Below are 24,054 nucleotides of genomic sequence, written 5' to 3'. Positions count from 1 at the left end.
TTGCGCAAAGGGCGAACGCATGTTCAGACCGTGTTGGCTGAGACGCATTATGAATGTTCACCATTTAGCATTGTGCTCAATATTTAGTGCTCAATATGGATGCGTGTGTAATCCCCGACAATTGATGAGATACAATTTTACCTCCTGTAAACGTCCTGGCTTCAAATATTATTACGCTGCTCGAAGGCCGCATCAGGCGCTCAGCGGCGTTCACCTGCGTTCGAGCGAAAGTGACTGGAAATTGCACCGGAATTCAGAACACACAGTAGGCAGCCCAAGCAAGCGGGGATATAAAAAATCTTATCATGGTAAATTTCATCACTGGCCCGTGCATTAGGTTTATAAAAACAGTAGTTATTACATCTATTGCAGCAGTGCTTGTCTAATTAAAGTTCGGTTTGGTTTGTGGGGTTTAACGTCCCAAAGCGACTCAGTCTATGAGTGGAGGACAAAGAAATAGAATGCTCAAAAGGGACGATTACTTAAGAGGATAACACAGGACAGGCGCTAACTTCAACTAGCTTTTATTGAAACCACACGCATCTTTATATACATCATCTTCACACAGGCGCATTGATGGATCAGAAGCAGTAACAAAGGCAACAGAAAAACTATGTAGATATACGGGAGATATTTAAACAGTGGCGTCTAGAAAACACATTTCCCATCGGTACAGTTTGATAGAAGTGTCACTAATGCAATCAGCCTCCGTGGAGGACTGTGGTAAAGAACCCCCTGTGGTTCTTTATCGTCACTGATATTGCACAGCACACGGGCGCCTGGGTTTTCGGCTCCATCGAAAAGCAGCCGCCGAGGCCGGGATTCGATCCCGCTTATCCTTGGGAACAGTACCTAATTAAAGTCACTAATTAAAATCACTGACATGCCCACACGGACTTTCCTTCTCTGCACAATCAATTCTTATAAATGCATAGACATTATTACCCACGTCAAGGTACTTAACGCCCTGCGAAAAAAACGCGGCAGCAGTGCAGACACAATATACAACTCATCTGAAAGCGTCAGGGTCGTTCTCGCATTCCCATTACTATTGCCGGTGCTAAAATGAGCTGCTCTGTGAGGTATAGCCTTTCTTTACAATTCACAGGCGCCTTCTTGTCCCAGAAAGGAACATGAACGCGTGATACAGTCCTCCAAGAAAAACAGTGGCCTAGGCCATGATGTGCACCTTATGTAGAAAGCATCGCCTGTTCTTCCGCCAATAAACAACAGGGTCATTCGCTTTATACTTCTTAGCAGAATACTTCGACAATACAGATAAAACCTGCATCAAAGCAGCGGTGTTTAAGTCAGCCGGCATTCTTACACAAGACGCACAACAGCATGTCCGTACTGTGCGTCGATGCGTTCCGAAGGCCAGCAATGACGGCCGCCCTAGTGGCGCGACTTGTTAGCGAAAGTGGAACTACTCTGTGTAAACGGTCTATAGTGACGAAAAAGTGTCCATAAGATAAGAACATCTTGAACAATTTCACGGCTTAATTCCAAACGTCAACGTTTACGCGCCCTTAGATAATGCTCTCAGTCTTGGCAGTCATTTCTTTTCTGCCACTACACAACTGCATGTGTGTGGGCGCGCGTGTGTGCAAATAACTCATGTGCAAGTACTCAATATATTTACGGTCCCGCAAACGGTCAGTACTCTTGCACGTTTTCATTACAATGAGGAAAGCAGACGCACGATCCCTGCAGCGCGCTGCGAAGGCGCAGACTCACGACTCCGAGTCCCTGCGTCGCTTCCAATACCAGCCACCCCACCGAACCACCGCAAGAAAAAGAACGAAAGCAAAGATTGCGAACGCACAGAATCGACGCTCACTCTACATTCCCCCGCATGTCGCCTTAATTTTGACTCGTGCCTCTCTCACGGACAAAAAAAAAAAAAAAACACACCTCGAAAAACGTGTGCATGACGTATAAGGCTACGTCACCTATGTGTCACGGGTATAACAATAATCGGGTATAACACTGAACGTGTAAAAAACTGTGCAGATGTCTCAAGGCGTCTTTTGCAGAGGTTGTGGGCACAGCAGCTGAGACAGTATACCTCACTGAGAAGTCAATGACATTGAGTATATATTTTTCCTCAGCTGGGGTCATTGTGATGCGATCCAAGGCAATTGCACTGAATGGAAGTTCTGTTGTCGGCATAAAACACATGGGACCAACTGACCGTGAGGTAGAGCGGTTGTATACTTGACATAGCTGACAGGCCTGAACGTAATCGCGTGTTTTGGCTGCCATATGCGCGGCCATCAATAACACTCTTGCAGCATTGTCAACGTACTTGGGTATCCATGCATGTGACCGCTGGCGTCGTATACAAGCTGAAGAACCTGCTGCTGCATCTTGGTGGGAACGACGATGGTTTGTAAGCTCTGAAGTCACAACCTTGCATAGAATGCCGTCAATAATTAAAGTTCTGGATGTCTTCACCTGAAGCAAGCCTGACGCGGATGGTCCTGCAAGTTTCATCGTCTGCTTGCATGACAGCAAGAGTAGCTGTGGGGCGGACCATGTCGCAGGATTACCCTGATAGCATGTCGGCCACACAATTCTGGCGTCCTGCTCTAACCGAAAAGTCAAATTCAGATAGGTTAAGCAACATTCTAGTGAACCGCCGTGAAGGCTTGAAGTTGGTTCTACTGACCAATTGTCAGTCAATAAATGAAAACGTCGGCCCAGCCGATAATGTCGAAACTTGCGATTATTGACCCAGCGTACTGCCAGAGCCTCCCAAACATTACTGTGAAGTTTTCTTTCAGGTTCTGTGAGTGACCTACTTGCGTACTCAATCACCAGATCCCTGTCGTTTTGGCGCTGCATGAGTATCGCTTTGAGACATGTAGCTGATGCTTCTGTGGAGACCGTTGTAGGTGGCTCATTGTTGAAGTGTCTCAGTATAGGTGCTGTTGTCAGTGTGGCGCGAAAGGCTTCGAAGGCTTGCTGACACTCAGCTGTCCACTCGAAGTAAGCATTTCGAACGGTGGTTTGCAGAGGTGCGGCAACTCTCGGAAAGTTCGGGATGAAGCGCCTGTAAACGATAGCTGTCTGAAGACAAGATAACAGGTGCTTTGACAAGCGTGACGTTGGCGTTTTCCTTGCTCAGATATCATAAATTCAAGAAACTTCACAGGACAGCAAACTTGCATTTGTTCAAAGAAACTTTGAAGCCGACTTGTAGGAGACTGAGGGTCTCGTCTAGCTAGGAGATTGAGAAACTCTGATGATGTCGTCAAGGTATGTGCGTACACGACACCTTGACTTTCAGGCTTTGACATGATAAAATATTCGGTGCATTGCTTTCTGGGAGATGGTGCGTTTTTCAACCCGAATAGCCTTCTTGTCAACTTGAAAGTTTTTTCTCTGCGTGAAGGTAGTTTTTTTCCTTCATCTTTTACTTTAATCCGCCAATAAGCACAGCAGAGGTCAAGTATTGCAAACAGAGAACCTCTGGCAAGGTCATAAAAATGCTGTCGGTGCGGGGCAGTGCTTGGAGTACGTTCATCGATCGTCATCCTGTTAAAGGTATGCAGTTGACGCGTAACCTTTTTGTCTCTGCGTCACGACAATGGCAGGAAACCCCCATGGTCCAAATGAAGGACGGATGATTTCATTCTGCAGAAGGGATGCTGTTTGGGTTTCCAGGAATCACTGGCTGTGTAGCGGTACGGTTGCCGTCCATAAGGCTTTGAGTCCGGCAATAACTTGATCTCATGCTCGATGCCTTCATACAGGCCGATGTCATCAGGGCTGGTAGCGAAGAGGCGTCAGTGGCGGTGCACTATTTGCCTCATTGCTTGCTGTTCTTCGGGCTTGAGTTGGGTCCCGATGACGATGTCCGGGAGATCATTGCTGAGCATGGATGAATGTGGCTCAGAAAGGAATAGGTTTCAGGAGGCTGGCTGGGCTGTGCTCTTGAAGTCTGCTGGCTGAATTTGAGACTTGGGTGCCTTATTGAGCTTACTCCACAATGGCTCGTGTTCGTCTGGTTCAAAATCCACTTGTAGGGGTTCAGTGGTGGTATGCGGTGGGTCGAAGCGAGATAAATCTGATGCTGTAATACCACTGCAATCGGCATTCATTGTAACAGTTCATTTTTGCACATCACAAGTGTCTGTAGAGGGTTGGAAAATAACAAGAAGATGTGGAGGCCTCAAGTTCAGCTTGAGCAGCATAGAACCAGTCCTCGCCCAGGATAAGGGGAAGGGCATCCCTCTGAAGAACAGCTGCTTCCACAATCCCAGAGAGAGGAACTATGCTGATTCGCAAAAAGACTGATCCCTGAGGCACGACGGAGCCTCCTCCGACAACGAGGAGGGGGTGGCTTCATCTAAGGCTCTACCTTGAGCTTCCGAGCTAGACTGGCAGCAAGGATATTGATGTTCAAACCACTGTCTGAAAAGGCGCTGATCTCTTCAAGCCCCTTGACGTGAGCAGTGACAGCCGTAGACCTTTGTTTGGATCCGAACAAGGGGTCCTCAGTGCGGCCGACACATGCTGTTGGCGCTTTTGGGATTGTTTGCGTCTCAATTGTCTCGGGAGGGCTGCCCTTTCTCAGGGCATTTGCTAGCCAGGTGGCCGTTTTTCTTGCCGCTATAACATACCGCTTCGCTTAGGTCTTGCCCTTGTCTGAAGGCAGGTGCACCATACTTGGAGGAAATTGGCTCGTACCGATATGCTTGATCAGCTGGTGGCAGGCTGGAGATTCTCGGGGATGGTAGCCTAGTACGGTTTGGTTGTTGGTAGATTCTATGTATAGGTCGGGAAGTCTGGCAGATGTCTGCAGTGCTCTCGGCCGTGGCTGTTGCACTGGAGGTCATAGGACGCGGCTGTCAACTCGAAATTGACTCAGATGGTTTTTTCAGTCTAATCATGCGAGAGTGAACCATGGTGCGATCAACTTCCGAAGCGATTCTGACGAAATCCTGGACTGTCTTTTGTCGTTGAACAACGATTGCTGTAGCCACTTGTTCTTCGCGGATGCCCTGAATTGAATAATTGATGCGCTCTTTGTCAATGACAGCGAACACTTTTGAAATGATGTTCAGTTTGACGAAGGTATAGGTGACGAGAGTCTCAGTTTGGGTTTGCTCCCGAGCAGCGACAATTAAGCTGCTGCCACAGTATTACGGATAGTCATTCGCCGAATTGCGCTATTAGCGCTTGCTTCCACTCGGCCCACGTTTTTAGCTGGTGGCCAGTGGTTTCCTTTCAGTCGGCGGCTGGACCACGAAGAGGACGATGGCCAGCAGGGTAGGGTTCCCAAGAGGCAAACTGTTAGGTGCGCTCGAGATCGTCTAACCATCGGGCCACTGATAATCCTCCGTCGCTACTGAACGTTGGAAGTGTTGATAAGTACGGCAAAGATGTAGCGTGCACTGCTCTCGAAGAGGCTTGTGAAAGTGTCAGGGCCAGTTGATTTTGAAGATATATGGTCAAAAGTTGCATATTCTGTACAGGGTCGGTGCTGAACACTGGCATAGATTGCAACTGGTCACCTTGCGTAGGCAAGGGCTCTGTCTCGTTAGATGGTGCAGTTGATTCCGGTGGCAGGGCTCGTTTTGAAGCAGTGTCGGCAAGGTTGCGTGAAATAATTTGGTCCTTGGAACTGATGTTGTCCAAACTGCATTGCTATAGTTCATCCCGTAAGAAATCCACTGTAAATCCAGCAAGGTCTGAGGCGATGGCTTACTCCCAGTTGATGAGCGGCATGGTGGCAGAGACGGGCGGTTGAAGTTAGCTGCTTGAGCTCGACACATTTTAATTCTGGCTTTCGGTGAAGGGGCTGGCATCTATGAACGGGCAGGCTGCACCGAAGTTCGGGACGTCGACTGCGCAATAGATGTGAGAACGGGTGCATTTATTTTAGATGCTCGATTAACAACTGGATTACAAAACAAAGTTCTCGAATAGCGGCTCGCTGAGTCTCATGGCGCCGCCGAAGCTCTACCTTCCCGGGCAAAGTTACCAGACTGCTTCTAAACTTGGCTGCTCTTGGCAGCGAGAGGCTTTTATGCATCTCACACTTCCTACATCGTGCTGCCACGGATATATTTTCAATGTTTCCAATGATCAGCCTAACCGCTTCTGTGATCGCTCGGTTTTTTGCCGTAAATTATTTTAAATCTTCAAATATGCGTAAATTCAGCACCCTCAGCTCAGAAATTTACAGATTATCAATGAGAACCATGGAGAATATACACGATAGTGCGATTAATCTGTTTTATACATAATGCTGCACATGTGACTATGCCACCACCAATGGGAATAATATATAATAAGTAGCCCAACACAACCATGAATTTAGTCTCGTGACGTCACACGGCCAGTCAAAAACTCAGTGTCCGACATGGAGGAAGGAAAAAACTTCCTCCATGGTGCCTGATCATCTCGCCTGCCAACTACCACCTACCGGAGGCATGCTGGTTAATTTTTTGAGGCTGCGTAGTGTCACATGGTTTGCACTCGATGCCGCTGGGCAATGTTTTTCGACATGAGGTAATAACGATCACTTTAAAACAGTAGCTTTTTATGCGCCATCATAACTTATACCCGGTATCCCAGATAGAGGTAAGCAATCCTTTAAAAAATTGGGGGACACTTAATCTATTCCTTTGCTGGTTCATATCGCTCCCATATGCGGCTTCTCGTACGACGGTATCCAGCTACCGGTCGTATAAGCATCCTGTAATGGAGTTTGCTGAGACATGTGGCGCCACCTAGCGGCTGACGGGAGCTAACAATGAGACGGCCCAGAAGCAGACGCCGTGTATTTTGCAGCCGCTGTGTTCCTTTTGCGTTCGCGGTTTTTTATCCCATTGAGTGTGATTTAGTCATTTAGTGGTTTCAGTGGTCTCGTGTGATGCTTCGGCTGCTATGGATGCAAACAAGAATAAAAAATAAGCGCCGGGGCGGTGAGAAAGACTGCCACAATTGTGAAGGCGACCCAAGCGTACCGTTTGCTGGGGAGAACCTGGGAAAAATGATGAGAGAAAAGGAAAGTGGCTAAGAGAAAGTAATGTAACTGAATTCGTTTTATTATGGGGTCAATGGCGTACAGATGCCAAGGGGTTAAAATAGGACGATTGCCTGTTGAGCGGAAGAAACGGTATAAACTCCTGGCTCGGGGCGCCACAAGCTGGTTTGAGCTAAAGCCCCTCTAGTTTGAGCACTCTCCTCAGTAAGCACTCCGCGGTGTAAAGTTTGGCATGCACTGGTATATGCCGTGCAGGATCGAGTGGCATTGTCTTTGGCGTGCCCTTGTATTTGCTCTCTACGATGCCATAAATACTTAATTATGCTCCGCTTTAACCGGAAGTATGTTCGCCAATGGTTAGCATGAATTAAAATTGTAATATGTGTGTACCGCCAGTGCCGCCGAATACTGCCAGCCGCCGTCAACATTGCTCGGCAACCTCGCGGGTCACCCTTACCGCTTTCTGTACAGGCGTCCTGTGATAAAATCAAACGTCGATCTCAGGTCACTACAAACAAAACCACCCTCGATGATCATTTGCACTTGACAAAACGTGTTAATTTGCTCTCCACGATCGTCGAAATCCCACACAAATCTTGCGGGCTCGCTCTACTCGCCGACGGGGTCGGAGTCGGCTCATATTCAATGAAAAAAGTACCACCCGCGAGTGTCCAAGTGCGAAAATATGAAACGCCATCCTTTCCTGCTTAAGTTTTGCATGTATACAACACAGGGAAGCGCAGCTATGGACCATACGTCGTTCGTCGGCACTTTATTTCCGCTCGCTCGACGATTTCGCTCGCTCTCCACCGACCTCGTCCGGTGTCCACCGCTGCTGCTCCACTCGCCCACCGCTGTAGAATCCTGCTCGACTGCGCCAGTTAGGATGTTGATGGCTCGTTACTTCGATGGTGGTCTCCGAAGTTTCTCGGTTCTCCAACAAAGTGCGGAATAAGATGCAGCCGGTTCACCGAATTTAGACGAGATGTACGCAATTTATTTACATATTTACTAGTTGGGATCCAGATCGAGGATCAAGATGAGAATCTGATCAAGATGCTTGAAACTTTCAAAGGGTTCCATTTTAAGGCTTCCGAATTGCGAGGGGAAATTTTGCTTATGATGGCCCATGACTCAGCACGGTCGACGGGGAGAGGCGTCCTCTGGGTCTTTGGTATGAACAGAAAGTCAGGAGAACGGAATGTCTGTGGCGGACAGTTCGGGCGTGGATGGGCTTGGGCTGCCCAGTGCGTTTGTTTCACCTGATGGCGGAATGAAGGTAGCCTCCATTGAGCGAGCCGTCGTGGGCTGAGGAGAGGACCCCGAGGCGGACCACTCGGCGGCGGTGCTCGAGGGTCCGCCTCTTGGCTGGAGATCGCGCCGCTGGACAAGCTGTACACACAAGATGATCGTGGCTCTTCTCTGTACGCTTTCGAGTCGCTTCATGAGGTTTTCTTGATAATGTGATGACTCGAGTTACTTAAAGTGGTCCTGGGTCCACAATGGGCACGAGGAGATGGAGGCACAGACTCGGAATATAATTTTAAACTTATTTAATTAAAACAGCTGGCTCAATGTTGCTTACGGCTTGCTGCCCATGGGCTGCGTCGGCGTGGTGCGGCACGGGCTCCGAAGAAGGGCTGGGCTTTCGTCACGGCCAAGGTGGTGGGATGACGAATGCTGCTGCTGCTGCTTTCCGTTGCTGCTTCCCAGCAGGCGATAGGATAAGCTGCAGGTGTCGAGGCGGGATGACAGGGACCGAACTTGAACGGCGGCTAGACCGCGGGCTCACAGCTCGTGGCGCAGCCCCATTCTTCTGCCCTGCTTGTTTTCGTTCGACCGTCTCGTCCGCTGCCTGCAATTGCTCTCCTTCGCTCTCCCGTTGCTCCATTATTGCGCTTCCTTTTCACCGCCGTACGGGTTGACCGGTCTCCGCGGCCGCCGGCTGCCTTTGTTAGCTCCCCCGCGGCTTTCGCAGGTTCCGTCCCAAGGGTGTTGTCGGTGGCTGTCTATATATGGGCAGGTTATATGGCCATGCATAGAGTTTGGCCACGCCGGCATGGCGCGGTCAGCAGTGTCCAGGAAATGTCATTGACCAGCGTCCGCATCCTCGTCCATGCGCACGAGCAGTACGTCACAATAAGGACTCCATATGTAGGCACAACATTCGATGCGAGGGAGGACAAGGACAGTGTATAGGGATCGGATGGCATATGGGCCACGGTGTTTCGCCACTCGTGACACAAAGCCCAGCATATGTCTTGCTGTTGCCACGACCTGGAAGATGTAAAGCGAAAAGTTTAACTCTGGGGTGAAGGTGACGCTGAGGATGATAACGGACTGGACGGCTTCAATTGCTATCCCGGACACGTTGTAGGCAGGCGTGAAGGTGAGTTTCTGGTGTGGAAGAGCGTCACACTGCACTTTTTGTAGCTTAATTAAAGGTAGTTATGAGAGCCTCATCGGGTGATTTCTTTGAGGTGGACCTGGAGACGGAAAGAGAAACGATGAGTGGCAATGCGAGAGATGGTGGACATATCATCCGTACATTGTATCAGCAGACTGTCCGGAGACTGGGGAATGTCGTTGACGTCGATAGAAAATAGGGTTGGGCCAAGGACAGAACCTTGTGGGACCCCAGAGAGAGCTGTGCAGCGCTCAGATACTGAGCCGTTATAGAGGACACGCTGGCTGCGATTCGTGACAAAACGAGCAATTCATAGTAGGGCGGTGCCTCGAAGCCCGACCAGTGTGCCTTTGATGAGGAGGGCATGGTTTTAGTCTCGAATGCGTTGGATAAGTCGAGTTGGACAAGCTCAACAGGAATGCGGCTGTCAAGGCTGTCACTCACAAAGTGGGTAAGTGTAGCCTAAGCTGTACAGCACCTGCGGCCAGGGCGGAAGCAATACTGGGAAGTGTATATGGCTCTCCTCCAAGAAGGTCATGATGACATTGTTCAAAAGTATTTCGAAAGTCCTGGAAAGAACAGATGTCACGGCCACTGGACGATAACTCGAGGTTGCATTTGCAGGCTTTCCATGGCCCTTGTGGATAGGGGTAACGTATGATTGATGCCAGATGTCGTGTACAAATGAATGAGCAGAGAAGGACTGGAACATTCGGAGGAAATAATTAGAGATATGAGAATATATCAGCTTCAGGAAAGCTGGAGCGATGAGGTCAGGTGGTGGGTAATGTAACGGCTTAAAAATTTGGACAACTGCATCTAGGTGCTCAGTGGTGAGTGTAAGAGTAGAGATGGAAGAGCGAGGTGGAGGAATGGAGGATTCGGAAAGCTGGACGAGGAAACCTGGATCGTGAGAGGTGGTGGGACTGTATGATGAAGAGAAATGATAAGCAAAGAGGGTTGGAAATGGTGGATGGGTCAGTGACGGGAAGATTGTGCTGGAAGCAGGGTTGGTTAGAGCTAGATTGCAGCTTGCGCACGTAGGACCAAAATAGCTTCAGTTTTCCTTGGCTTTGAGAGCAACTTCTCTAGCATAAACGGAGTGGGCCACATGTAAAGCGGACTTCAGGGCGCGCTGAAGCGACTTCGCCTCCTGATAGGCGACAAGACACTGCAATTATGTTGCATGTTTGAACAGAGCCCTTTTGCGGCTAGACATCTTGATGATGTCACAGGCGATCCATGATAAACTGCGGCGGTGTGCTGTGTTGATAAGGCAGGGCACACATTTCTTTTCGATAACAAGAACAAAGTTGCACCACAGGTCGTAATCGAAGGGGGAGTCCTTTGATGTTAAACAAAAAGGAGCTAGGTGGGCAAGACGGGTCATGTGATCGTGGTCAGTGCGGCTAAATTGCTATACAGCTCTGGCGAGGTGGCCTTTGCCTGGAAGAAGTGTTGCGTAAGACAGTTCTAATGTAGAGTTGTCACTACCGGACAGCCCCGGGAGAACACTGCAAGAGACGACTCTGCTGATGTACGGACGAAGGTCAGGTCAAGAGAACGAGCGATTCCCTGTCACGTAAGAGGGTTCGCGATTGACCTGGTACAGTTCGGCTGAAGTGACTGCATCCAGAAGGAGACAGCCACCGCTGTCCATGGACATGTGTTTATCATGACCCCACCAGTAAACATTGGTGTTGAAATCACCGACTAGGACGACATCGTCGTAAGGTGAGGCAGATGTTGCCGATAGCCCATAGTAACGGCGTCAAGTAACTTGAAAGAATCCAAGCGGTTCTTGGGAGGGCAATAAATACAGCCAAGGAGGATGGTGCCCAGAGGAAGTAGTATGTCAAGAAAAACCACCTCTAAATCTCGGAGTTCAAGGTCATATCGGCGACGGGTGGAGATGTTGATCAGAGTGCGATTAAAAAGATTAAAAAGCCCCCCCCCCCCCCCCCCGGCCGCAACGGTCACGACGGAATACGGTGTGTGTAGAGAGATTCTCCTTCGACGTCGTAGACACTTGGGTCAAGCCACGTTTTACTGAGGAAGGCAACAATATTAGCGTGGAGAGAGACGTTATGGTGGAGCAGAGGTCAATTTGAGCAATTGTTCACAGTTGGAGGGACTTGTTCAGCCGAAGGGAACCGTTTCGATTGTAATTATGAGCATCATGCGAACTAGAATGGCCGACTTTCGTGTGGGCAGGGGCAGCTGGGCCACTGTCTAAGAAGTCGTCCGAGAAAGGGAGAGGGCACATCGGAAGCAATAAAAGGATAATTAGTACGTGCGACCGCACCTGTGACATAGTCCGCCATCGACATGCAGACGCAGGCACGATGATTCCATTCGTCACAAAAGAGTCGCAACACAAGGCTGCTTGGTCATCACGAACACATTTAATTGCCACACCTTTGGAACACGAAACGAGGAAGACCTGAGTTCGGACCAAGAAGGTTGGTTCGGACAGACATCGCCACATGCACCTTAACAGAAGGGAGTCGATCGTGATTTGCCGATGAAAGAGGCGCACAGCGCAGAGCCACGACGAGGGTGAACCGATGCATGACGCGAGCGTCGTTGATGCCTAGAACTGGCCGATGAATGGCGGCTGCCCGAAGAGGATGCGCATTGCACTGAGGCAAAAAGGTAAAAGAACGGTATGGCTAAAATGAGCCCGGCGTGTGCGACGCAGCGCCATATTAGACACCTTTAGCAGAGCGTGTTGCGTTTTTTCGTCTACGTTACCGTGATCCTTGCCACCAGCAGTACGCACGCGCTTCATTAGTCCCAAGGAGGATATATAAAAACTTCTGGAGTGGAGGTGACGTCCAAAAAGTGACGCCAACGTGCCGCCATCTTGGGAGGGGCAAGACATACAGGCGGCCACATTCACGGTAGAGGCAGCAGCCAAGCGCGCGGCTCGTTTACGGATATTTCTTTACTGCATGGCAACGCCGCTTGGATTAATTTTGGTCTATGGCGTCATGAATGGTTCCTGAGCATATTAGTAGCGTTTTGCGCTAATTAATTACAGCTAATTGCAAAATTGTGAATAAATATTAAAATACCTGCTATAGCTACAAGTCGTACATCGTTGGATAACTTATGCCAAGTCCAACAGCACTGGACTATGCTTCACGTTTTAATTATTTACCGCTAGTTGAGCTAATTAATTACTACTAGTTGCATAACTGTGAATAAATAATAAAATACATGCTATAGCTGCAAGTCGTATATTGTTGGATAGCTTATGTCAAGACTAACAGTACTGAACTAGCTGCACGTATTAATTATTTATCGCTAATTGCGCTAATTAATTACTGCTAATTGAATAATTGTGAATAAATATTGAAATACATGCTATAGCTACAAGTCGTATATAGTTGGATAGCTTATGCCAAGTCCAACAGCACTAGACTCGCTGCACGTTTTAATTATTTACCGCTAATTGCGCTAAATAATTACTGCTTAGTGCAGTGACATTAGTTTAGTACAGCTGTACTCAATATAAGCTACACCACGATATGTGACTTGAAAGGATAGCAATCAATTCATGTTTAATCACAATTGACTAATTAGCGATAATTAATAAGACGTGCTGTTAATCTAGAGCACTTGTACTCGGCATAAGCTATCCAACGATATATGACTTGTAGCCAATGCATGTATTTTAACATTTAGAGACAATTATCTATTTAGCATAATTAATTAGGAATTAGCTCAAGCCAGTGCACTCGACATATGCTATCTAACGACATATGACTCTATGATGCGTAAAATCTAAAGTTCATTAGCAGTTAATAATTCACCATGTTTAATTAAGACTGCTATTAATAAGACTTGCTCAGCTGGTAGCCCGCAACATTGCATTATAACTTAAAAATCCGTTAAGCACGTGAAACACACTGGCGACGCCATCGAACAGCGCTTCCAAGCGCTTGGAAGGCTAATTCTTGCCCACCACAAGATAGCCGCCGCAGGCTTCACCCCAGCCCATTGGCCGGTATAGGACACTTCCACTCCAGCAGTTTTTTTATATCCTCCTTGATTAGTCCCGACTGTAGTGAACTAGAACAGTCCCGACGCATGGCCTCCGAGATCATCCTCGGAGGACATACCCGACGCGGAGGCAGCTCGCCTTGAGGGCGCCAGATGGCGCTAGTTGCCCGCCCGCTAGGTGCCCACCGATACGTTCTTCCGATACCAGGGCCGGTCTCGAGGGAGTGTGCGCTTCTCCCTCGAGGCCGTAGAGCTAATACAAAGAGCTCTATGCTCTATGCTCGAGACCGGCCGTGCCCGATCGCCCGATACAAACGGATAGATAATCATCATCTTAGCGCATACCCACTTGCCCACTGCGTTGGCACAAATCGGTGCGGGGGCACTGCCGATGGGAGGGATCACGATATATTCGTCAAAGCGCAACACGGTCTGCTAAAGAAAAAAAAATGGGGATGAAAGGTTCTTGCAGGTGTTTTTCACCTACCAAATATATCTTCCAGCCATGCTCGTGAATTTTCGAGGCGGTGAGGACCAAACCAACCAAACGCTCGACTTCGCCGGCGCCAACGCCGCCGGGCATTTTTTTTTTTTTTTTTTTTTTCGACGTAAGAGTATTAACCCTGTGGCTTTAACAAATGTTTTTAGTGCTATGAGGCCCGTGCAAATGCTGAGTGGAAGCTGCCGTACGCTTCGCGTATGCCCGTTGCCCGTCAGAGCTCTTTCATCCAAAAGCTTTGGTTGCCTCGATGCGCGCGCTTCATCCTAGCCTCTTCAGACAAGCGGCGGCACCTTTTTCATGCCTTCTCCCTTTTCTTGCTGCCTCCGAGATCGGTAATTTGGGCATGCAGTAGAACCACTATAGTACAACGAAGCATCAACAGGTTGCAGCGCGAACTCTATTCAAATTTATTTTTATATTTTTATTTTTTCTATTTTGGTACTTTCATCAAATCAGCTGTATCAAACTTGCCGCACTAGCCGCGCTCTGTAGGTGCTTTGTGTAAACTTTTATCACGTGACCGTCCCGCCGTCCCTCCCGTCGCTGCCTTGTCGCTGCTGCCGTTGCTCCATTTACGTTGTTTTGCCTGGTGGGGTTTCGCCAGCGCGCGGCCTTACGGTGGTGTGTGAAACGTGGTGCGCAAAAGTCAACTGGAAGCGCTCGCCTGTAAACGCCTCCAGTAATAGACGTGATTTGCGGGGTTCGTCCCAAACATCTTTAGGACTGCTTCAAAGTTTAACAATGAACAGTATGCAGTGTGCAGCGTACTTTGTAGCTCTCGCCTGTTGCGTCGTACCCGTTGTGTTTACATCTGACCCTGCACTGGCCGAAACGACAAGACCTGTGCCGGCCAATGTTACTAGAACATTGGTGCCGACGACACAGGCGCCAACTACTACCATCTCACCGCAAACAGGTACTGTGAAAACCATGTGAAAACTATCGTAACGTTGATGCGCTATCGGTTGTGAACTTTCACCCCTCCTCTCTCTGCCGGATAGACGTCGTCGGGGCTGCTGATACTGCCGATTGAAGTCTGCATGCACGGCCTTGACTTTGTTATCGGCCTGAAAACTTCCGCTGTTGTGCACAGAAGACATCTTGTGCGGCATTTACTTCGTCCTATCTATGTAGTACACAAAGCATAAACCGGTAGACGTGCCTACAATATCGGCATCGATGTTGCTGCTGTAGTGCAATAATATCCGCAATAATGCAACGTTTTTCGGCAAGAGTTCGGAGCACGGGTTGTTCGAAGACACGTTTGAGCCACAGCCTGCAGGCAGGCCTGCAACTGAAAAGAAACCCCATGGGTTTTTCTAAGTTCCTTGTTCTTTTTGTTAGCTTGCGTGCGTCGTCGTCAATGGAGGTGCGCCTCCCTTCGTACCCACTGGACCAAGGATCGTTTATTGCTTTTTTTTTTTTTTTTTTTTTTTTTTCGCTCGCTTTGATGCCATACCAGTAAGCGGCCGGCGCGTTCCATTACGAACGGGGGTGTCATTTATTGCTGCCTCTACCTTCGTTGCTGCAGCCGTCGATAGCGATGTTACAATGCCGGTCCGTTCCAACAAAAGGTTTCCGCTTCAGTCTGCTCGTTCACAGAATGCGCCAATTGCGCATGCTTCGCAACGTACTGGGAGGCTTTCATTATGATTGTGTAGGAGGACGTTTGTCTGATTGCGGCCTTGATTGACGTTTGGCCGTGACTAATGGACGGCTGCCTTTCTGACATTTCTGTGCCTCAGCTGACAAGGCACTTTCTGCCTCCGCTGCATCAGTCACTTATTGTTTCCCTTTATTTTTTTTATACAGGGCTTGTTTCTGTCTAACTGCGCATCAGCAATACAGTGTATCGGGGCGGAGAGCTGGGATGCGTAGTTAGGGATAATCATTTTTTTTTTTTTTTGTCTGCGAATAGTGGCGTAAAACTTCGTCAGGTTAACATCCAGTCTTGACAGACTTGTCCCTCATCGCAAAAAAGTGTAATTATCGAATTCCATTTGGTAAATAGGCATTTACCTACAGGAGTTAGAATTACTTTCATTCATATTAATTTCCTCATCGTGTAACCTGTTCGGCCCAGAATTAGTGCATAAAAACAATATTGGTGTCTCAAAGCTTATTAGGGTTGTTGCAGGAATTTACTTTTGCAGGAACATAGCTTTATACAATTAGTGCGAAACTTGTTGCTCTTTGGGACAATCATAGGGATGAATGACTTTCTTTTATATTAATTTCCTGATTGTGTAACATGTTTGGCCCAGAATTAATGCGTAAAAACAATATGGGTGTCTCTTATAGCTTATTAGGCTTGTTGCAGAAAATTACTTTTGCAGGAACTTAGCTTTATACAATTAGTATGAAACTTGTTGCTCGTTGGGACTATCATGGTGAAGAATTACTTTCTTTTATAATAATTGCCTGGTCGTGTAACATGTTCGGCCCAGAATTAGTGTGGGTGTCTCTTACAGCTTATTAGGCTTGTTGCAGGAATTCACTTTTGCAGGAACTTAGCTCTATAAAACTATTGCGAAATTTGTTGCTCTTTGGGACTATCATGGTGATCTTTGTTCGGAGTGTGCGAAAGATGGTGGTGTATTGTTGATAAAAGCAGTTCATATTAACATATTAATTATCCGCGTGGAGCTGATACGTCTATTTTGGTTCCCTGCTATCACCTGTCTGGCATTGTTGCATGGGGTAGCAATATGTCTCTTCAACTGAATATTGCGGGTAATATGTGAATGAGGGAAACTTGAAGCATGCGTTAGATAGTTTTACAGCCACTGAAACTGTTATCTATGTATAGCATTCTATACTACTTAAATACAGGCTCTTGTTCATGAAGTTTCATTTACTGAAGCAGTTGACAAGCCTAGCTTAGAATGTCGTTCAAGGGTTTGGGAAGTTGCATCTTTTGATGTCAATACTGCTTGTATTTGAGGTGCTGAGCTTGTGCACTCTTTAGCTGTGACTGTATACATTAGCTAATTTCATTTTTCAGTGGCAGGATTTGGCTGCATTTGCAGTGAAGTTTTTCAGATGCATTTCATGGTGATGTGAGAAAACTACAAATAGAAAACTTCTAATTGATACCGATTTGGAAAATTTATTATCGTAAATTAGTACAAAATTGGACTAACTGAAGCTTATCGCTTACACCCATATCTGATGCAGATAATAGTGCACCCCGGAGACATTCACAAAATGTACCTTTATAGTAAGGTGTTCATAATGTTCAGAGTGGTAGTATGGTGCAAGAAAAAAAAAAATCTAACTTGTGTTGGGCTAATGGTGCCTGTCAGTTAGGTGCAATTACAGTAAAACTTTGTTTCAAGAGATATTCAAGGGACCAGAAAAAGATGTCTCTTGTAAGCAAGGTCTCTTGTAACCAAAAATTCTAAAATCACTGTGTTCATCAGTTTACTGCACATCATCATTCACATGCATTCACAGGAAATTGTTCAGGAAAGCTTAAAGAAGTTATTCATACTAGTATGTATTTTTGTGAGGTAAATTCTGGAGGTAAAGCACTTCACTTTGCAAGCCTTCCTATTACTCTAATACCTTTAAAGCACTCTTACATGCTCGTCAACCTCAGATGCTTACAGGCTCGTCATCCTCAGATGATTCACAAAAAGGAAGACATCAGGATTCTAAGCTTTCATCTTGTGATCAAATTTTAACAGTGAGGAGTTAAAAGTGCTGGATGTCATTCATGCATTTTGATTTGCTTTGTAGGTAACAGTAATGTGATGCCGTTTTGACTTTCCAATCATGGGGAAGCACTCCTCAGTTCCTGACATACATAACAAAAAGGACACTGATATGGAACAGTATTTAGCTAAGGGAATCTGAAGTGCATCATGTACGAGTTGGTATGTTCCAGATGTATTGTATGAGCACACCTGGGTTCTGTCTCTTCTAAATAGTGAAGAATTTACTCCAGGAACCTGATAAAGTTGTCCTTAGTAACCGAGTGTCTCTTGTAACCATATATCTTGTATGCAATGTTGTTAATATGGCAGACATAGGAAAACCAACCAAACCATTTTCAAATGTCTCTTATAACTGAGTGTCTCTTGTAACAGTGTCTCTTGTAATGAGATTTAACTGTATTTAATTTCAACTGAAGAAAAAGCACGATCGATGTACACAATTTCATGGATTACTCTTCTCTAAGGTCTTATAATAAAAATGCTATCAGTTTTGCTCTTTTTTATCAAATATGCAAGTGCTCACATGGATATATTGGGTACAGTTAGGCAGACCAATTGGGCAAGTCAGCTGGTTTTTCCAACTAGTTCTAATTTTCAAATCCAGTTATACTCTGTTGGTTTTAATCATGACTGAAAGTAACCAGTTAGAGGTAATGATTTCCCAATCGGTCTTAACTGGGTCCATTTGATTCCACTTGGCATGTCCAATTAGAATTGATTTCTTCTCTGCCTGAGTCGTAATCAATTGCAAGTAAGAATTTACCATTTGGTTCCAAATAAGTCCAGTTGATTTGTATTGACAGTCTCAATTGGGGTCTATTATTCTTATTGATGGGGAGCGTCTGACAACTTTCCAAGGGCTCTTGCTTCAGCAGCTGCTGCATTGCATTCAATGTTCACAAGTTCTTTCAGAGGTGTACATTTCCAGTTGGGTTTAGCTTATGTGCTGATGCTCTGTGTAAGAAGTTGTGTGCAAATTTTAAATCAGATAATACTATAGCTTTGCGTAGCATTAGTGCTGATGTAACAACCCAGTGCAGTCATGTGTTTATGTGACTTTGATGTCATGTTGATTTCGAATTTTCATGTAATTGTGCATGGCAAAACACAAGTTCAGCTTTGTATTGCCTGTTGAGATTCTTGTGGCAACACTATGCAATTTTAATGGTTGGTTGATAAGCTTGGAATGGAAAAATCCTAGACACATACTGAGCAACTTTTGCACATGTTCATCAAGCAGGAATCTTTATTTTTGACACTTGTGTATGTACATGTGTGTATTCTCTTTCAGTAGGACTTTATATCACTTTGGCTAGTTTTGCAATCTTGTATGTGAGCAAACCTGCTACTTGGAGTACTGCTTCCTTGTTTTATTTATTTTTTTTTGGCCTATGAGCTCATAAAAGCTGTGTTTTTGCTTGCAGCATGTGCCCAGAAGACAAACACATCATGTTCTGAATGTTTAGGAGCTGGCACTGGGGTACGTAAATCATGCATGTTGTTTGTTTCTCTTCGAATTTGTGGCATTATTATCTGCAGTTGACATCTCCCATGCAGGCTTAATACATGTTCTTTTTTGCTTCTTTTGGTATGAAATGGCTGCAGTTTACTCTCTTCCAAATATATATACTCAAGTATCGGTAATACAGCAAAGCAATTGTTATTAAACATTATATTTTAGTGTTTTAGGTTTTGAATTAAATTTTATTCAAATTGGCTGTGACTCATTGCATAAATTTTAGCTGAGCTGCCACTACATTTCTTTCTTGAGATCAGGGGTGGAATAATATAACTATTCTATTTCATCCAAAAACTGTTCTATTCCATTGCCTTCTCTGCCATTGGCCGGTTAAAATTTGAATCTTGGCATAATGTTGCAACAAGTAAATTCACATAGTTGTCACCTCATACACAATTTTGGCGTCATCGTCAAGGAAATGGAATGGTTTTGGAATCGCTATATTATTCCACCCCAGTGCTGTTTGTGACCATTCATACCGAAGAGGCATTCTTTCCCAAAATATTTTGCACAATTCTTTTTTTTTGCATGATGCAGTGAACTCTGGTGTTTATGTTGCTCGAGACGTGAAAATTTACGTATCATTGCTGATGCTGTGTTTGTTGTCATTCCAGCCCCTGAAGCAGCCTGGTTCATGTCTTGTAGTGAATTAAAGTTACGTATCTGGAATTGTATTGCAGTTTTTGCATTCCTCATATCACCTAAACATCAGAAGCATGTTGCAGTCATCGTTCAGATGATGAAACTGAAATAGCATCAAGGAAAAAAATTATAAATTATTTAGCTGTCATAGACTAATACCATACAGTTATTCATGTATTCTGATGTCTAAGGCATCATCTGAAAGAAAATAATAATTACAATTTGGTGATTATGGTTCCTTAACATTAGGCCAATGTTAATCTGGCACGAGTAACGTTTGAATATTCGTAATTAATTATCACTGTTAAAGGGCTTTTTTTTTTCTACTTGGATTGGTGTCTAGCCCTGAAATTTACTGTGTAGTGGCAGCTCCTTATTTTTATTTAGAAACAATTTGGCAAAAAATAGATCTCTTGCAAGTGACTGTAAATATTTACCATATAGGTAGGGGTTGGTGTTTTCGGTTTTTATTTTCTGAGAATTCGGCTGACTTTTTTCGGTATTTATTTGTAAACACAACTTCCTGTTTTTATCGGTTAATATTATTTTCTGCTGAGGAAATATTTTTTTTTTTTTTTTGGTGGGATAAGGGGCACCCGTGTAAGTTAAAAGTGACGTAGTGTTCATTTTGACTTTTTTTTTTTCTTGCACATTGTTTTGTGCACTTTTATTTAATGTACAGTTGGTCATATATACAGCTAAGGTCCTGGAAGAAAATGCTATTGCCATGATGAAAACTAGCGTTATGACAAAACACATATGTAAAAAATATATTCACACGTTAGATAAAGGAGTAATTGAACTATTATTTTTACGATCACGTTTTTGCATAATCCAAGTCACTTAAAAAGCAAATGGCTCCTCTCTGCTTGTATCTCAGAAATGTCATGTGGCAAGAAACTGGCGGGCTTCGGTCTTCGCGATCACCTCGAAGAACTTGCGCTGCAAATTCTCTGGTGTGTCCTTCGCCCCGCGAACTGCCTGCCTTGCCGCAGGCGCCCATCATTGAACGCTTGACATGTTTATGAGGGTCGGGATGCACAGCTGCCATTCTTTCCCCATTCGTGAGGCCATGAAAAATGCTTCGAAACCCTCAACTGCTGTACTTAAACCAACAATTCCACTGTCTCACTTCATGCCCCTGGATTGAACACTGTTGAAATTTTCTCCCGTAATCGAGAGTTCGAGGTGTGCATGAAAAGGTACTGACCTTTTTCGGTTTAAATTGAACCTTCTAAAATGCTTTCGGCGTACCTTTATCGGTGTTTTTCGGTTTAAACTGAAAAATCCAACCCCTACATATAGGCTCTTCTGACTGTCTGGTGGTTGAAACTTGTCTGTGTAACTGCAATGTTAGCAAAACAACGAAAGGTTATTTATGAGACATTGTGGAGGCTTTACTGCTCTTTTATGTGAAAAACTAATTGATACTGTGACAGTGCAGTGTTGGAAATTATACCATGTCTACTCAGTTAAAACAAGGCCCAATGAGTGTGTGTGGCTCGGTCCTTTTGTTAGTTCCATTCCAAAACTGACTTTTTTCAGTTCACTGGTTAATTGATGTTCAGGATTACGACTGTGTAAGGAGGTCACCTGTGTTAATCCACACAGCAGATCTTCAAAATTTGCGTTTTGTTTTAAAAACCGGAGCCTAGATAAACATAGCTGCCCTGTTCCGGGTCACATTTTTTCCTGATAAACCTGCTTCTTATGTTTCTTTGTAGTGTTACTACTGCTCCACATCACGGAGATGTGGCTTCTATCCATACAAGAGGCTAATCCCAAGCCATGATGAATGTGCTTACTTTTCTGAGGTCTATTGGGGCGTCTGCTTCAGTAAGTTGGTGAAATTTCTTCTTATGTGTTAAGTGTTTCTGTGGTGTGTTGAGCTACAGAGGCATAAGTGCTGCTACTTAGTAAGAGGATGTGACAGTAATGTAAAGTTTAAAAGAAAATGTAGCAGTTTAATGTAGACATGGTTGGAAAGGATTGGGCATATATGGTGAGGGGAAAAAGTGTAAGTTTTATATGAGTAAGTGGGTTTAGCCGCATGCAGGTTGGTTATTTGAATCTATCTAATTATTTCACTTGCCAAGCTACTATTACTGTGCATTCATTTCCTTAATGTTGCTGCTTACTGAGCTATGAGCATGCCTGACCTCTTGGTCAAGTTTGCTTAACTTCAAAATTTTTTTTTTTTTGTGTGTGTGTGTGTGTGTGTGTGTGTGTGTGTGTGTGTGTGTGTGTGTGTGTGTGTGTGTGTGTGTGTGTGTGTGTGTGTGTGTGTGTGTGTGTGTGTGTGTGTGTGTGTGTGTGTGTGTGTGTGTGTGTCCGTCCGTCCGTCTGCACGTGCACACCTTGAGATCTACATATTTGCTGCAGAGATTTGGTCCGTGGGCTTTTGCTGATGTGTTACACCCCTGCATTTCCGTTTCCTTTGCAGTTTCCCTTCAAGGCAGCGTAATTGCCATCAGTGTGGTTGTGGGCACTTTGCTGCTAGCATTAGTGGTGTGCTGCTGCTGCTGCTGTCGCAAGCGTCAAAACAACAAGTGGTTGCGTGATATGGCTCGAATGGAAGAAGAGCGCAGGCAACGTCAGGAGCGCTCAGATGAACGGCGAGCAGAGCGCAAGTCACGTACTGATGATATCCGGCGCAAATACGGTCTAGTTCGGGATGAGACGCCACCTTACACTCGCTTCGACCATTGACGCTGCCCTTTCCGGCTGTGTAGAAAAGTGAAGTGGCTGACACCTGTGTGCATCGCTGGATGCTCTGGTCTCTCACTTAACCTGGCCAATGTGGAACAGATGTGGTGACAGTGATTGGCACTGCTCTGTGGATAAGATGGTTTCCTGTGGCTCTGTCTCCTTAAAATGTACCCCGAAATGCTGGTCTGAAGAAGTTAGTGGGCGAAAGTAATGTGATTCAATGAACTGCACCCTTGTTCCTGAGCAGCCATAAACAGTTTTTTTCCGCACCTGGCTTGTGCATGGCTGAAGATGAGAACTATTTTCCCTGTGAAATTTTCAGCTTTTCCATTTATTCAAGGTCGCATGTCATCAAGAAGTTAGAATGAGATGCCTTTTATATTTGATGTTTACTGAAGTTTGTCATTGAAAGCAGCCATACATTGAGAATTTAAAAGCACTGCTTGATAATAGTGAAAGGTCGCAAAATAGGATCAGTACTTTTCTTCTGTGTGGTCATTGTGGCATTTTTACATTTCAGAGTGCAGTATAGGGGTGACTTAGTTGTATTTTCCTCATCTTGTTTTGGTTTTCTGGCTTACTGATGTATGCACAAAGGTTTTATCACCTATGCTTTTACATTTACAAAGTGCCTTAATTTAAAGCCCAAGGAAACTTACCATATCAGATGATCAACATTAAGATCTGTTAGTGTCAGCTGTCCGTGACAGTTACTTTAAAGATCATTATAATGTACTTACTTTTTGTTCTCGCAATGCACAAACACTGTTTCACAGTTGTATGCTTGTATTATGGCACTTTTTTTTATGTGTAGTTAATACAGTTTATTGTTTGATGCAACGGCCTTGAGGTCATAGGCTTCAGTAGGAGTTATATTCCTGTTTGAATGATGGGATTTATAATTCTTCCTTAATTATTTTAGTACAAGAAAGGAAAATAGGAAACTTCAATGCGTCTGCTCTTAATCTGCTCTTAGTTGTACTGGAAATATGTAATTTTGGCTGTGGAAATACGTGGAAGCATAGATTTATGCTGCCCAAAACATTCCACTTGCTAATGATGTTATTTTTGGGCATTTTTTGCCTTATTAAAACTGTTTTCAATAAAAGACAAGGTCAGATGGTTGTTTTCATTCTATTTATAGTTCATGAATGTTGCAGTCAGCTATTTATAGTTCGAACTGTTGGGACATGTGGTTACAACTGTCCACATTTATTCTTTCTTGAAAGGGAGGTTCTGGCTGATGCTGCAGCTGTGGCTTACAGCAATACAATCTGAATACATATATCCGAGCATCCTAATATGTATAAGCACAAGCACTCTGATTGCTTCTTAGCATCTAAAAGTTCATCTTTTCCCTGAAAACTTGTTTTTATTGGGATCATTTCATCATTACATACATTGCAGTTGAAAGCTTGGGGGCACTTGTTTGTCTTGTCACTCTCCTTCCTTTGCAATGCTTTGCCAACTCATTATTTACCAGGGTACATTCAGTGTTGACAAGTTCTTGATTGTCATGTGCCCATCTGCCACCAGAGATTACACCGG

General features: G+C 45.2%; 2 protein-coding genes and 1 pseudogene across 2 annotated transcripts; 1 reads left to right on the top strand and 2 right to left on the bottom strand.

The window, feature by feature from the left end:
- Positions 1-4,128: 4,128 nt before the first annotated feature.
- LOC146199532 (uncharacterized) lies at positions 4,129-4,844 on the bottom strand. The gene is made up of 2 exons (XM_084592139.1): positions 4,573-4,844; positions 4,129-4,348 (listed from the first exon to the last, which is right to left on the bottom strand). Exons 1-2 carry the CDS (start codon positions 4,842-4,844, stop codon positions 4,129-4,131), a joined length of 492 nt encoding a protein of 163 aa, XP_084448265.1.
- A 3,273-nt stretch (positions 4,845-8,117) lies between these two features.
- LOC146199531 (uncharacterized) lies at positions 8,118-11,073 on the bottom strand (annotated as a pseudogene).
- A 3,379-nt stretch (positions 11,074-14,452) lies between these two features.
- LOC146199530 (pituitary tumor-transforming gene 1 protein-interacting protein-like) lies at positions 14,453-23,638 on the top strand. Its single transcript, XM_084595040.1, has 4 exons — positions 14,453-14,833; positions 19,061-19,116; positions 21,522-21,633; positions 22,241-23,638. The coding sequence occupies exons 1-4, from the start codon at positions 14,659-14,661 to the stop codon at positions 22,504-22,506; spliced, it is 609 nt and encodes a 202-aa protein (XP_084451166.1). The 5' UTR covers positions 14,453-14,658; the 3' UTR covers positions 22,507-23,638.
- Positions 23,639-24,054: the final 416 nt, after the last annotated feature.

The sequence above is a fragment of the Amblyomma maculatum genome, chromosome 2 (genome assembly GCF_055883805.1).
Source record: "Amblyomma maculatum isolate TAMU_Amacu chromosome 2, ASM5588380v1, whole genome shotgun sequence".
Lineage (NCBI taxonomy): Eukaryota > Metazoa > Arthropoda > Arachnida > Ixodida > Ixodidae > Amblyomma > Amblyomma maculatum.
The sequence above is the reverse complement of the archived record's forward strand: the minus strand, read 5'-3'. Positions and strand labels throughout refer to the sequence as shown.